We start from the raw sequence: 16,422 nt of genomic DNA, 5'->3' as shown, positions 1-16,422 counted from the left end.
AATAGCAGATGAGAGTCAGGTCGTCATGCGCCGCGAGACCGCCCAGTGGCCTGGCTGACCAGCTGAGGATGGTGTTGAGGAGAGGCGGTGAATGCAACACAACGGGCGAACACAAACGCACACACACATAGCATGGGATCATTCAGCAGCACAAAGCATATGGGGTCCCTACCCAGGCTGTCAGTACTGTTGTGATGTATCATTTATGTCGCCATTGTGTAGCCTTTTCTTGACGGAGGCATTATTTTGGCTTTTGACAGATTCCCATACATTCACAGGCTTTTAATAACACATGTTAATGATCCAACAGGTTTTTAGAATTACCAAATGAATTATGAGCCTTGAATGTGCCTGCTCTTCAAAATGATCTGCGCTGGTAACATTGGATTGCTGAGTCTGAACAAGTGGGATAATGATCACTGCTTATAAGGCTGTGCACATAGTGAAGACACACACACACACACAACAGGAGGACAAAGATGTGAATCATGATTATTAATCTGTGCTCTTTAAATGAGATGCACATTTATGTCTTTAATCAAAAAGTATATAGTGAACAGTGATAAATGTATCCTCATTTGCTTACAGCACATTACGCTACTTCATAGGGATTTATTTTATTAACTCTCCGGGCAAACTGCTGTGCGTACACATGCATTTTAATATTCTGTTTGTGGTCCTTTATGTATATGTGTGTGCAGATGTGCAGCGTGGAATTTATTGAACATGAATTCATTATTAACAATTGGACCAGTTTATTAGAATTTTTGTTTAAAAAAAAAAGAAGAAAAAGTAACAAGCATCCAGATTCCTTTTAACCTTTAGGACCAAAGTGCATTTTCCCGCTGCCTACCTGTCAATCAGAACTCTCGCAGGAAAAACATGTTTAACTGTCTTGAATGCATCTTAGAAACCATTAACCGTAAATGAACACAGTCGAATCACAGACACACACACACACACACACACACACACACACACGCACGGATCAGTCAAAGTAATAGTTTTCTGTTGCTCTCCAAGCCAGACATTGCTGAAGGACAATTGGGGAATACGTGCCAAATCCAGTAGCGGTTTGGTACTGACCAGATGTCAAATGGTGTGTATAAACTCTGAATGATTCTCGTAACTGTGCATATCAATTTGAATGGTGCCTCTCGAATCCTCGCAACTCTGCCACCAAAACCTAACTATCAGCTCTCATGCCAGTGAGACCGGCTCCTGCTGGTCCTACAGTGTGAAGTCGCTGCCAGGCTGAGCCACCGATTGCCCATCTGCTCCACCGGGGAGAATTTTCACTCCATCTATTTGACTTGTTTTGAGCTTGGCTGTGGAAAAACACATTAGCTTTGCAAAGTGAGATATAAAGACAGATACACAATAAAAAAAAAGGCTGTGTCCAAACAGATAGATGTTAAAGAGGACACGGACAGATGTGAATTGAAGTGTTTACATATTTAAAAGAAGAAAAACCAGATGGAGGGGAAAAATGTGGAGAAGACGTTAGAGACATGGGTGGACTGAATATGAATACATAAGAGGCGACAACTTCCCACTTCCTTTTTATGGGGCGTTTAAAAAGATTCACTACAATTACCAGCAGAGATTGATGTCAGGGTGACAGCCCTACAACCAACACATGACCCTTAAAATCCTGACACACCCATTTCCTGTGTGTCTCAGTATCTGAGTGAGGTTGTGTGTGGGCATGCCCAAGCGTGCATATATATGCATGTGTGTGTGTGTGCGTGGGTTTATATTTATGAAACATGCTCTGCCCAGTCACACCGTGGGAGTTAGCAGGTCATCTTGCCTTGCCATTAATCACTGTCGACAGCTCATAAGTGCCAATCTGCATGTGAAAGACCTGCATGAGTTTGAATGTGTGAGTGTGAGGAAGTATTTGCATGTGAGCGTTTGAATGTGGAAGTGTGGTTGCAACAGTTCTCCCAAGCCCAAGATGATTCCCCTCAACCCACCCACCCCCCCCTCCCCTTCTGTAGCAGCTTATTGAATCAGAAGTGGCCTCTGCTGATTTTTACCCAACATGCAGCATGGTGGCATTTATACTGCAGCTCCAACTTCTGTCATTGTCAGCTCGTTAGGGGAGTTCTGCACGCGGCTGATTGTTTGCTAACGAGTCATCACAGTTAACCATCACAGTCGATGAAGCATAAAAATGTGTCCACTGTTTAGAAAGAGGTTAAACGCCAAAATGGAGCGAGTTCTTCCCATCAATCGGTTACTTACTGTGTGTTTTAACGGACCTACGTCAAGTACTGTGATTTGAGTAAGGGAGTTTTTTGTGTAAAAGGGGAGATAAACAAAGCACAAGTTATATTGACAGAATAGAAAACAAGCATTCAAAGCAAAGATGAGATGTGTGAGAGATGTCCCGCGAAACATAACTCGGAGGTCGACAGAATGAAGAATGAATTAATAAACAGTTTTTTAAAGTTGGCGTGACCCCAGTGTATAAGGACACAGGAAGGGCTTTGTTATATATTTTAATTTCACAATGACGAAAGAGCATGCCTTTTTTATGTCCCTGGACAGAACCAGGAATGTTAGAGTTCTCCTTTTTCTGCCCAGGTTCACTACAGCTTGTTGCTTTACTGGAACATTTGGGATTTGGATCTATTTGAATAATAGTGATATTTTCTCTCTCTCTCCCTCTCCCTCCCTCTCTCTCTTTCCCTCTCTTTCTCTCTCCACACCCGGACATGAAAGGGAATAGTTTCGATATTTGCATTTTTACGCCTGAGTGTATTTTTCAAGTGGGAATAGAAATTCTGTGAGCGGTGTCGATTCCCAGCGCTGCTGTGTCCTGGAGTGCATCAGTCTGCCTTTTCATCTTCACCCTAGTCTAACTGCTCTCTGCTTCTCTTTAGCCATATCCTCAGTTCCTCCATCTCTCTCTCTCTCTCTCTCTCTCTCTCTCTCTCTCTCTCTCTCTCTCTCTCTCTCTCTCTCTCTCTCTCTCTCTCTCTCTCTCTTTCACTGTCTGCTGCTCTTTTTCTTTATTTTCCTAATTTTCTCACAGTGTTATGCTAATTTTCTTGTCTCAAACACTGACTCCCGTGTTTGGTTTCACTTCTTCCAGTATTCCTTCATTTTCCCATTCAAGTTACAGTAGCTTGAGGTGAATTAATTATGGTTGTATTACAAGAGTGTTTCATCACTGTAAGTGAAAAAACACTTAAAGTTGTTGTTGGTGCCCTGCCCACCTTTTTCATTCACTCAATAACGACAGACAGCACTGCATTCCTTTTAAATGAGTTTAACCGGCCAAAGCCCATTTACTGCTTACTGCTATCCCCTCTGCTCATTCTCCTGCTCAACTCCATCACCACGCTCTCTCTCTCTCTCTCTCTGTTTGTCTTCGTAGCTTTCCAGATACTATTTCCATTGTCACGAGTGCTAAACTTTTATTATGCACATCTGCGGGGATTCTCAGATTGCACCGCAGCAATGTGGTGAGAAAGATTCACTGTGGTTCTCCTTCTCTTCCTCTGCCACAAAATTGGACATTTATTGCCAAATCTGTTGTCTTGAGACCCTTGGTTGCGACAGTAAATAGGTGGCTTATAACAGCAAAAAAAAATTGTTCTGGAAATGGCACTCTTTTGTGTCAGAGGGGCTTTACAGAGAGAGGAGGAAGTATAGATATGCTAGCCTGAGTGCTATGAACGAGCAGCACAGAAGCAATTTCTGCTTCCCTGTATGTCGGCGGTAAAGACAGGCTGCTTAGGAGATCTTGCCTGGGCAAACAGCATTGCAATAAAGCCAAGACCGTTATGTGTGTTTATGTGTTTCCCCGTGTGAGTGTGCATGTGTTTGCTTAGGAGTAAATCGTGGTCCTGACACAGAGCGGTTGAAGCCGAGGGAACAGCAGCATTATTAGTGGGTGATTACATCTCGGTGTGGTGTTCCACACCAGCAGCTCCTTAGCGATGTAAAAGGCGGCTCTGCTAGACACCTCGTAAATCTGACGCACAAGGCCCACACGCGGCGCGCACTTTAGCATAATGATACAATACGTTTTTGTCACGTGAAACCTTTTAAATCATGTGATTATTCAGTTTGAACTCTAGTTAAAGAGCTTGATGTGTCTCTGATGAGAACGAGGGAACCTTTGCAGAGCCCGCAGGGTAAACAAATAAATGTGTGTCGCTCAATTTAAAAACAAGCTTGTTTTTTGTATTTTTTTTTTTGTCCGACAACAACTTGGTTTGTTTGGCCCGTGGCGCACACATACACACATCAACATAATTTTCATGCAACGGTACAAACACACACATACACATAAATACACACAAAACAGCTGGCAGAGTTAAAGCGAAACATTTATGGTGCTGTCGACATTGTGCGTATTTATGGATGCAATCTCCGCAGTCAGATTCATTACTGTCAGAAATGGGCGGAATTATTTATCTTTAATTAATTAGTTTTGAACCACACGCACGCACACAATCTTTACATATTGATTTGCACATTGATTCAGGGGATATTAAAGCTCCAATGTTATTAATCATTGTTGATTAGGTTTTCAGTGAGCTGAGTTATGATTGAAGAGAGGAGAGGAAAGTATTGTGTTTTGCGGGTTATGTCGAGCGGAGGCCAGCCGCGAGAGCAGTGCAGCACATCTTCATGCACAGATGAGACATCACATACATTTTTAAACTTGTTTAAATGTGTTTTCTCTGTGAACATTGGACCGCACTATGTTGACTTTTGATGTTGACGCTTTGAAATGATTACAAATGCTCAGATTTCTGCCGAGGAGATGCACACTTGTTTGTGCAAGTGAATGGACAAGTTGTGTTTGCATTTGTGAGAGTCACGGCTCAGTTTGCTGTTTAGCTACAGTACATTATTTAACTGTTGTGTATGTCTGCGCTGTGATTGATGACTCTGGCGGCGTCCTAGCCTTGCCCTCTGCGATACGAAGAAAAGATTATGTGACATGATGTCATTCCATCGGTGCAATCATAGCCGGACACAGACCGTCATTAATAAGAGCGCCGCTATGTAGTGTCGGCTCACAGGGAGGGAGAAAAGAAGGAGAGGGTCAAGAAAAAATACCTAATGAAAGGAGAGCTGGAGAGAGGAAAAAAAGACCAAAGTAGAACCGGTGGATGTGAAGAAAGCAAAGAAGAAGAAAAAGGTGGATGGAAAAAATAAATATGAATGGAATGACATGAGATCAAACGAAAAGAAGGGCGGATGGGATAAGGTGGATGTGTGCAGTGTGCAAAACTGGAGACATTGGTATAGGTATCAGTACTCTTATATCACGCAGGTCCGGGGGCTCGCCATCGGCTCGTCACTTTATTCAGAGTTATGCTGATTTGTCTGTAAGAGCTGTTACTTTATGATGTATTTCTCTTTTCGTGCTCTGTCTCCGAACAAATATTATTGCAGTATTTTAATTGCATACAAGCTGATAGGTTTGACTTTGTTGCAAATCACCTTGCACAGAATATCATTTTTCATTTTTGTATGACTTTCATTTAATGAATCAGCCGTACTTGAGATACTTTTTTAGCAATCCATCACAGTGAACTTCATTATTGTGCTTTATTTTTGTGAAGTGTCGTGGAGTGTGGACACATTTCTGAAAATCTGCTGATTGGAAACCAGTGAGAGTTGACAACCAAAAAGAAGAGGCTGTGAATTAAAGATAATTATTGACATCACATCCATGCTTTATTAATTATTTGCCTTTGGGTGTGGCTTTCTAACATTCATTTTATGAAGGCAATGCAATCAAAACATAATCTCATAAATGAGCTCACAAATAATGCTAATGTAAAGTTTCCAAAGATAAACGCAGACGTGACATGTACGATGATTAATGACCCAAACTTTAACAAAACAAATGGAAACTTTAGGGGAAAAACAAAAAAAAATGCATCTGATAATAAATGTTTTCATAATAATAATCCCCACAAATGTTGAGTACAAAGTAAATTATGAGATCATTTAATATATCTGTCCTTCTCCTCCCTCCTCCAGGTGTGATGCCAGAGCGCCAGTTTGGTGGGACCCAGTTTGTTTGCAGTGTGGTCGCTTCCCATGTCAGCCACCAGCCCTCCACCAGCTTCAGCTTTGTCTGGATCGCTCCTCCGCCTGGCACTGGCTGTGTCAACTTTCTGTAAGTCATGTGTGAGCGTGGAAGATAATTGCTGACGGAGAAAAGAACAGACCTCAACAGCTGTCACGGGTCTGACTCAGACATGGAAGTCGTTAACTGTCGCAGGATGTGAAAAGGCCATCCTCTCAGCGAAAGCATGCATGATGACTGGAAAGAGGTTAAACTGGGGACAGAGATTGTGTGTATGTGTGTGATAGTAGTGTACCTAGCTTGTACAGTGGTACGGGTGAGTGTGTGTGTGTGTGTGTGTGTTACAATAAATCCCCATCCTCTCATTCATTCAATGGCCTCGGCCCATCTTCTCATTGGAAACTGTGTGAGTGGTTGAACAGATCCGCCAATTCCCGAAATGCCTTCTATTAGGGGTTTAAAACAGTGTGTCCTCCCTTTCCAAGCGTGCTGAAGAACTACGGTGACCTTAAAGTAACGTGAAAACTTTAAAGGCTCTCGCTCCAGCCAGTGGTTGGTTAGTGCAACATGACAGACTGCAAAAACACAACAATTCTTAGTTGCAGGTGATTATACATGAATGAAAACATAGTTATACATATTATATTCCATTTCGGCTGATAAATCCTCCTAAATCATACAAAGTGTTCATTTAATCTGAAAATGAGACATTGTTATCATCATATAACTGGATATATCATATAATATATATGATATATCATATAACTAAGCTTGTATAGTCAAATCAAACTGCAAACTAATCCCCTTGTTTATTTATTTATTTTTTAATTGCAAGTCATCGTCTTTCAAGATTTGAAAGACGTTGCAAATTGCACATCAATGTTTCATAGACAACTATATTAAACATGTTGGCAGTACTCGTGAAAATTCCTCAATGAATTTCTGGAGGGACACGATAGACTATCAGACAAAGACTTTTATGGACAGACTGACAAAAAGTGATTCAGCTGGGGAATTTGTTGAAGTGGAGCTGCCATTTACACAATATCCACAGAGCCAAACAGATTTACTGGCTTTATTTTGTCTGCCAGCAAACACATTTACTGTTGAGCGTGTGTCAGCTTACGAGGATTGTGCGTTTCCTCAGTATTTGTGTGCCGTCCATGCGTGCGCTGTGTGTTTGCGTGCGAGTGTAAACCACGGAGCAGCAGTGTGCCATTGCTGGTGACAGTGTGGCTGGCAGGGGGCCACTACTGTATGACAATAGGGGCCCCTACGGCTGACCTTATCAAAGTCAGCCAGTCACACTCCGGCTGGCGGGACTGCTCCTTTCACACACACACCCGAACACACTCGCTGCACCCTGTTCCAGTTCACAGCTCCCATCTCCGCCAGTGGGGTTCAGTGACCTGACACCGGGAGGAATTCAACAGGAGAGGCCCTTAAGACTGTAAAACCAGGGCCACATTGGGTGCCATATTGTTTTTTTTTCCAGCGCTGACATGGCAGTGTTATTCCTCTTGAGGTTGAGATCAGACAACTGTCAATTCTGTTCCCTGTCATTTTTTTCTTCCTCTTGCTTTTTTGTTTTTCTTCTAAGAATCGAAGAATTGTTTCATAGCGGATCTTCGAATCACCTTAAAAGGTATAAAACATGTCAGTGAAATGGCATTTGTCTTGACCATACACACTGTATGAATGCAATGTCCTGCCCATGTCCATAGCATTCCTGCCCTGATTGATACACGGGCCGCGTCCATGAGTGTTTAAATTAAAGGCACAGACATCCTATGTCCTTCACAGGGCTGGAGCTGGTCAGCCACTGCATCAATACAGGGCCTGGGAGCAGTTTTATGGGCAATATTGTGGGAGCGTTCCCGGTGACAGATCGCTAGCAGGAGTGTGATGGAGTGCAGTGACGTTGGCATCCAGAAGAACTCATTTTCCGGGCGGCTGTAAATTGCCATCTAAAGAGAAGGGAGGCCTTGGAAGAGAGGAGGAGAGGAGGTGGAGAAACAGGGAGGACACACACACACACACACACACACACATACACACACACACACATCCACAAGTGAAAACCAATCAAACAATTCAAACTCAATCTAGGCGATTAACAGACAATCAATCAGCAACAATTTCAATATTATTCCAGTCGTTTATGGAGCAAAATGCCAACGAACATCTGCTGCTTCCATCTACTCAAATACACAAACAAGCTGTTTTCTGTTTCATATCACTGTAAATTGAAGATGTTGGTTGTTGTTGAACAAATAACATTATTTAACAACACAAACATGTTGCCTTTACATCGAAGATTGTGATGATTGTAATTAACAATGAATTCATTCATTAATTGCTTAATTATGGAAAATTAGCCAATGGATAAATCTGTAATAAAAGTGATCATTAGTTGCAGCCCTAATTTAATACGCTCTTAGAAGTTATACCTGCAGCTGTCATGGTAAAGCTGTGGGCCAGGATCAAACCTTTTCTTCCATACAACACATAAAAAACGAACTCAAGCTTGAATGATTGCATGAAACACAGTTGTGCCCCACTTTTTATTCCTCTTGTTCAGACATGACAGTCCACGCCGCTACACAATCTACTGAATGCTTTGCTGCACTTAGCGAAGGTGAGAATGGTTAATAGCTTCCTCTGGCGAATGCATAGATGCACTGGTGTGTCTCGTCCTTTCTTTGCCTTTATTCTGCTTCACTTACATCCCCAAGGCAGTCAGTGTGTGTGTGTGTGTGTGTGTGTGTGTGTGTGTGTGTGTGTGTGTGTGTGTGTGTGTGTGTAGGCGCATGCATCCATGGGATTTTGAACAGCTACCTTCAGAGAAACATATTCAACAACTCTCAGCATGGTGCATAATTCTTGCTTGTGTACGAGTGCTAACTGGCTGTATTCAGGTTTATTTGTATAAACACAAGCCTTGCACGAACATATCCTTGTATGTGTGTGTGTGTGTGTGTGTGTGTGTGTGTGTGTGTGTGTGTGCGTGTGTGTGTGAGATGTGTTTTTGATCATATTTTTTAAATTTCTGCTACATGTGGTTACTGTTTGAAACCACTTGTAGGAGCAATCAGGAGGAGAAATCCAAATAGAGTGAGGAAGGGGAGGTTGGCTCTCAAACACTTGCTTGTCTTGTTACCTGTGATTAAAAAGCAATGGCTCCTGTGCTGTAATTATGCCGGCTGTTGTTGTGTTGTTGATACTGCCATCTGTTTAAAGTAGGCAGGTCTGTGTGAGCATGCGGTTTGTGAGAGACACACTACGGCGTACTACGTGGCTCACAGTCCACGGCTGCTTCTGTAGAGAGGGCGTCGCTCTGAGCCAACGTGACTCCATGTGCGTTCACAACTGTGGTCGCAGCCGCCATCCTCTGCTAAGACGCCAGACCCCACTAACGAGACGTCATGCGGCTGCATGTGTACAAGACAATTAATCATGTTTAAAGTGATCAATTAAACTCGGGAGTTGACCTTTCCATTTCATGACAATCATGTGTCCCTAAACTAAAGCAGTCTGGTGAATCTGAGGTCAAAGGTCAGAGTTCAGACGTGAGGCTGACAGATGACCTATCTCACCCCGCACCTGAATTCTCCTCTTAATAGTCTACTCCATTGATTTCCTATTTTTCCAGTCAATGTAGTGTTGCGTTTTAACATAAAATCACTGGTAGATGAGCTCCCCTCATCATTAAAGCTCCACAGTAGCCTGTGGCTGCGTGACACATTCACTGGAGACATTGGGCCTGGGAACATGAATGATTGGTTCAAGGTGATCGCATTTTGGCATTGTAGATGTAGAAATATGGGGTATAAATGTGAAGCATGACAGAGCACATAAATCTGGTCCACTTTTTTTTTCTCTGCAAACCGACCAGAGCTGCAAATATGACACAGCCCGCCCATATAATTCCAATTTTCATATATCACACGTTACGATATATAAGACAGCAACTCTTATATCTCTCACATTCCCTTCTCTTTAAACTTTACTAAACTTTTAAAACGTTTTAGTTTTTCAGAATTTAACAGTAAATCAAACTTATAGAGGCATCTCCATGTCCTCAACAGTTCACAATGCAGACTCCTGTTGCTGTTCCCCCTAAAGGTCTCTGCATCCATGATATTGCCTTATTTCCCCAGGGACGGTCCATGACCCCTGTAATAAAATACATACACCTGTGTACACAGAGACACACACATGCACACACACACACACACATATCTGTCAATATTACACATCAGTGCTTTGATCAATACTGCCATAAATTGTCTACATCACATCTGTGCCGCGCCACCGTCGCAGACTCTCATCAGGAGGTCAACGTCCCCCCTGCTGGGATGTTGACCTCCTTATCAATTTGAGATGAAATAGAGCGTGGAGATTGAAACGAAAAAAGAGGGCGCTTGATTATGAATGCAGCAAAATGAACCATGCTCAGGGGAGAAACATCTTCTCCGAATGTCTCCAGTATTGTTTGAGAAAGAATTTGCTCTGTTCCTGCAGATGTGCTTCAATGTGACTGCTGGATTACAGACATCTCTCATCTCTCTGTTGTTGACTCTGTGTCAATACGGTAGATTATTCACTTTCTCCCCCTCTGGTCCTCGTCTGACCCTCACTGGCAGAGCGAATAAGGGGAGACAAAGGTTTTTCAGAGGCCGATTTTCTCAGATATTGACAACAAACCAACAGCTTTTTTAGAACCAGCTTGTTTTCTTTTTTTTTTCTTCCTCACATATTTACTAACTGCTGTTGTTTTCCTAATCCCCCTAATTATTGCTCACTAACTGTAGTCAAGGTCAATTGCTCTTCTCCTGGCTGTATACTGACTAGTAAGTGTGCTTCTTCTGGCTGTATTTGGAGCCGTAACTCTCCATATGACCCTGTGCTAACAAGCAGGTAATTTGCCAAACAACTCCCAAATCCCTCCTCTGTGGAGCTTCATTAAATTTGCATGTTCTCCAAGAGCCTTTTTCAATTAATTCATTTAGGGTCAGTGGGAGGGGAGGGGGGACGAAATGATGTTATTCCAAGAAGCCAGCCACGCCTCTTCGGGCCCTGATTGGTGGGAACATATCAACGCTGGGTTTAAATCAAGGAGTTACTTTACATTTCATCCAAGCTCCTCTGTGATTTTCTGAAGCAGCGCATTCTTCCCTCTGACTCTCATTGTCCTGTCTTCACTTCTCCATCTTCCTGCCGCTCCATTCTTTTTCCCGTTGTGCTTGATTGCTGTGCCATAACCACAGCTGGTCCTCAACAAGGAAGATAAATCAACCAATTAGGGTGTATTATTTTAAAGGCTAGGTCCAAATGCACCAAATCAGTGCTGGCTACTGAAACTGCACCCGGCTGAAGCGCCTCATATTAATCATGATTACCAACAAGCCTCGTGAGCTGGGAGGGAAAATTGGCTTTTAATTGGGATTTGAGGATAACGGGATGGGAGAGAGTCGTCTAACGAGGGAAAAATAGCGAAGCAACGTGTGTGTTCTACACCCTCAGATGTCATAGTTTGTGTGGCGGGTAAAAAAATGATGTTTTTTACTCCCTTTTTGCATAAAATCAGTTACACAGGTTTGTCCGTGTGGTCAGTATTCAGGGCATATTTGTGTCTTTAAGATAGCAGTCTCTATATTTGACTGCATGTATACGGCTCTAGGGTAAATCAACCGTCCTCGCTGTGTGTGTGCGTGTGTGTGCGTGTGTGTGTGGTTAGCAGGAAACTGTCAAGCCTGCTCCTGAGGGATACTTATGGCCGACAGCAACATGTAATCTAACATGGAAGACATGCTTGGTAATTACCCACTCCAGGGCCTTCTGGGAGCTCTTTGAGTGACAGCCTGTCCATCTGCATACATGTTAAAGCTCCTGTGTGGCTTGTGAGTGTGTGTGTGTGTCTGTGTGTGTGTGTGTGTGTCCGTGTGGACTAGATCTTGTATGCCTCACTATTTGACAGCAGATTGTGGACTTTGAAAGACGAGGCCATCTAACCCCCGTCTCTATCCCCACTGACCAGATCCCCCCCGCCTCCCTCCTATCCTCTCCCCTTCAATTTATCCATATCTCTCTCTCAATCCTCCTCTTTTTCTTCATCTTCCTCAATCCCTCCCTCTTTCCCATCCCTCAGATTTGCTCCTCTAGACTAATGAGAGGGTCGAGGATGACACTTATTTTCACAAGATGAATGATCCCTCGTTTGAGTATTGGAGAGAGGAGAACACCAACATGTTACGGGCCCTAATTGCTTTCCCCCCCAAAGAAAGTCAAATTAACATTTAGATGTTCAATAAATGTTTTGTGTGTATCAGTGCTGGTCGTCGTGTGTGTGTGTGTGTGTGTGTGTGTGTGTGTGTGTGTGTGTGTGTTTGTGCTTGTGCGTGGCTCCCACAGTGGAGGCGGTAATGAGAGACACACGTTGAGGAACCACTGGAGTGTGATGGCAGGACAGACGCTGGCGTCGCGCTACGATGATCACACGCTCTCTCCGGCTCAGACTAAATGCCCTCTCCTGGCTACTGTTTTAACGACATACACGTTATTAAGTCACACATAGTCAGACCACTCAAACACAAACACACACTTCCAAAGGAACTCTTTCCCACTGAATTGATCCCTTCTGTCAGTGTGGAGAAGATGCCTCTGTGTCTAAAACAACATAATTAGAAACAGACAAGTGTTTGTGGTATTTCCAAAGGCTATTCTGCATTTTTACATATTAAAATATGAGACAGCGTTCACATTGTAGTGATATTATAGTGATTAAACACGTTCACTAAAGTACTTTACTTTTACTTTTTACTTTTCAGTCTTATATTTATCGGACGGTTGCTTTTTGGATTAAGATTTTAACAACAAAATCTATTATCAATTCATCAAATTTAATATGTTGTTACAGATTATATAACCCAACTGTCCATTAAATATTTAAAAGTAGCTCCACCACAACCGGCTACATTAAAACATTAAACATTAAAATGAATGTTATTATGCATCAGTAATGAGAAAATTGAAAAATGTAATATTTAATTAAATAATTTTGACAAACCATTCCTCGTAATAAGCACTTTGACTTTTGATACTTTTAGTACATTTTGTTGATAATACTTCTACTGGAGTATCTGCGTCATTCATTGAGCTTTACTGTGTGTGTGTGTGTGTGTGTGTGAGTGTGTGTGTGTGTGTGTGTGTGTGTGTGTGTGTGTGTGTGTGTGTGTGAAACATGTGTGTTCGTTCAGGTGTGCTCTTTGATAGAGCCCTCTGTCTCCTGGCAGTGAACAGAATGTGTTTAGTGAACTTGAGCTGAGACTGTGTTTAGTAAATATTTAAGAGTCTTGTTCCTACATCCCCACCCGCTGTTTCGTTACGCGCCATCTTTTATTCATAAATACCAAACTCAAATTAGTTTTCACCCAATTCTGAAATATGAGTGTAATTAAGTATGTTTTCTCCCCAGCGCTGCAAAGGCACAAGAGCTCTTTACTAATTGATGAGCGGCCTATTCATTTATTCATGAGCTGAGATGAACGTGTAAATGCCTTGGCACCCATAAAAGTTCTGAGTATGCATGGTGGGCCGGGGTGGGGCGGAGGCGCGAGGCAGAAGCCGCATGAGACCGGAGAGAAGGACGGGAGATTGAAGCAGGAGAAGGAGAAAATCTGCAAAATGGATGTGGGACTCACTGACTGCGGCACCCACTATATCGTGTACGCCCCATAAAGTTTTGCTCAATTTCAATCTTTTCCTCATCTTCTTGGTCCGTGTTATAATGTGGAATACATTGACTGGGTGTGGCACAGCACACACACACACGCACACACACACACACACACACCCAACTGTCTGGATTGCTTCCATAGAGTTTGACATACAGTGAATTTGAAATCACAATGAGGTTTTTCAGACCTCTATTATTGGTTTGACTTAGATAAAGGGAAATGTTGTGTCATGCCTCTGGGTCCTGGGTCTGGCCTAAACGCTGAGACAACAGTGTGAGGCACACACGTGTGTCCTTATATGGCAGAGACCAAAGAAAAGAGGCCTTTTATTTCCACAAGTGCTCCTTGAAGGGACTTTCTCACTGTCTGTGGGTGGCACACACAGTTCTGTCTCAATGTGTGTTTTAGTGCGAGCCGGCTCCGATTTACAAGCCACAGAGGATGTTCATATTTAACAGCAAAGCCAAATTACAACATGAGAATTTTGTCAGGGAGCCGACAGATGACACGACTCCAACTGCTCTCCTCGCCCTTCTGGACAACACTGCAAGCAGTCAGTGAGGAAACACGTCATGTCTGCAGCGTTTATCCGCTTCATGTTTTTGACCTCAAACCCACTCCAATCGTTTCCCTCTTGAGTATTATGTGGGGAAAATGCAGGTTATACAGCCGGACTGTGTAATACTGATTTTACTAGCCATCTAAAAACGTAGTTTTGTCTCCGGTTGCACAGAACGTTCCTCCATGGGGCCTCTACACAACCCATTTTGCTGCTGCCGCTGACGAGAAGGAGCTACAAGAGCTCTGGACTGTAAAACGTAACTCATTTTCCAATAACTCATTTCAAGGACTCTCAGAAGATTGCAGCTTGTTCCATACTCTTTCCACCTCAATCTCCACCCCTGTGTCTGAGTTATGGAATTTTATTTTCATGTTTTAACACTTTAAACTATTACTGTTATCCCCCTTTTTAAATAAAAATAAATAAATAATAAAGCTTTTAATTTATATCGTGCCTTTCTTGTTACTTAAAGTCACTTTACATAACAGTTAAAATATCCTAAAAGCTAAAGAATAAAACAAATAGAATAAAACAAATACAAATAAATAAAAACAGTAAGAGCACACAGTCATACATTAAAAGCAATAATTTGGATATAATATTTATTGACATTATTTTGACATTATAACAACTTTGCATTACTATATTATTATTATTAGTAGTAGTAGTAGTATTTGTAGTAGTAGTAGTAGTAGTAGTAGTAGTAGTAGTAGTAGTAGTAGTAGTAGTAGTAGTAGTAGTAGTAGTCGTAGTAGTAGTAGTCGTAATGCAACACACGTTTATTTGTCTAGCACCTTTCAACAACAAGACATAATGCAGAAGAAAACAAGATTTAAAAACAATTCAGAACACTCATTAAAACTTTTAAAAAAACAGTCAAAAAGCACAAAATGGAATAACGGTTGCAGTGCTGTTTAAGAAATATAATACAGTAGTGAGATGCAGGAATGGTTAATATCCTTAAATGTGGTTCAATAATGGAAACGGCAAAGAGGAAAGTATTCAATAGATCAAAAGGAGCAGTCGGAGTGATAGCATTATGGTTGTTCATCATGATCGTTGACATTAAGAGCTGCTTTGTTAGTGTCCATCTTTCCCGGTATAATAAGAGCAGATCTCTTTCTACATTGTTCACAGTGTCGAGCATATCTCAGAGTCTGTGTAAAAGATACCACTGCACCTGATATTTCACCCTCTCAGATTGTAAAACATCTCTCCATTTTCAAATGAATAATTCATTTCATGGCCACCGGAAGGACATTTATATTGCATTCCATACATTCAGCACGCAACATACCATTTCCCTTTGCGTGCAAGAGGTCAGTACGGTAGTACAGGGAACTGATGATATTGGAAGGTATTTGATAACCCACACTTCATCTGATACCATACGGGCACAAAAATGTTGTTGATGAAAAAATAAAAACCAAATGATCTGTGATTGGTAGAAGGTTGGTAGGGTCAATCATTTCAACTCCGACATGGATGTTTTCACAAGCTGACAGCCTCCTGGTACAGTGCAAATGACAATGTCGCTGTGATGGGAGATAACTGTGCTTTAATAATGTTGCTACGCACGTTACCTATGTGGATGTGATAAAGCGACAGATCCGTTGGAAAGGGCTGCACGGTGGTCCAGCACTGTTGCCTCACATCAAGAGTGGTTGAGTCCTCTAAAATGGCGCTATTTGTGTCAAGAGCGGCTGTCATAGGTGTGAAAGTGAGTGTGAATGTGTGTCTATATGTGTCATACCTGTGATAGTCTGGCAACCTGTGAATACTGCCTTCGTCCAATGTCAGCTGGGATCAGCTCCAGCCCCCCCCCAGTGACCCCAAACAGGATGAGCACTTTAAAACACTGGATTGATCGATCCATTGGAAAATGACATTTTGACGTGGTGTCATCGTTAATCTTAATGTTCACCTTCATTTTGATATGACACACTGATTCACACTCTTCATTTCCAAACGTTTGCCGGCTCCTTGCCTCATCTGCATTAACTGATAAGCTTGTTGTTTGTTGTGTTTCTTGTTGTTTTTACCTCAAAGTCACA

At 42.2% G+C, this 16,422-nt stretch overlaps 1 protein-coding gene across 2 annotated transcripts in view; it reads left to right on the top strand.

Annotated features, from left to right (window-relative positions):
- Positions 1-16,422, top strand: part of LOC137803806 (reelin-like) — an 86,873-nt gene that overhangs the window by 27,326 nt on the left and 43,125 nt on the right. For both annotated transcript variants that reach the window (XM_068602553.1, XM_068602552.1), the window contains exon 3: positions 6,019-6,157. In XM_068602553.1, the coding sequence (XP_068458654.1) occupies positions 6,019-6,157 (139 nt within the window). The remainder of the gene's footprint in view (positions 1-6,018; positions 6,158-16,422) is intronic.

The sequence above is a fragment of the Clinocottus analis genome, unplaced genomic scaffold (genome assembly GCF_023055335.1).
Source record: "Clinocottus analis isolate CAN_PGR_092001 unplaced genomic scaffold, fCliAna1.0.p SCAF_6, whole genome shotgun sequence".
Classification (NCBI taxonomy): domain Eukaryota; kingdom Metazoa; phylum Chordata; class Actinopteri; order Perciformes; family Cottidae; genus Clinocottus; species Clinocottus analis.
The sequence above is the reverse complement of the archived record's forward strand: the minus strand, read 5'-3'. Positions and strand labels throughout refer to the sequence as shown.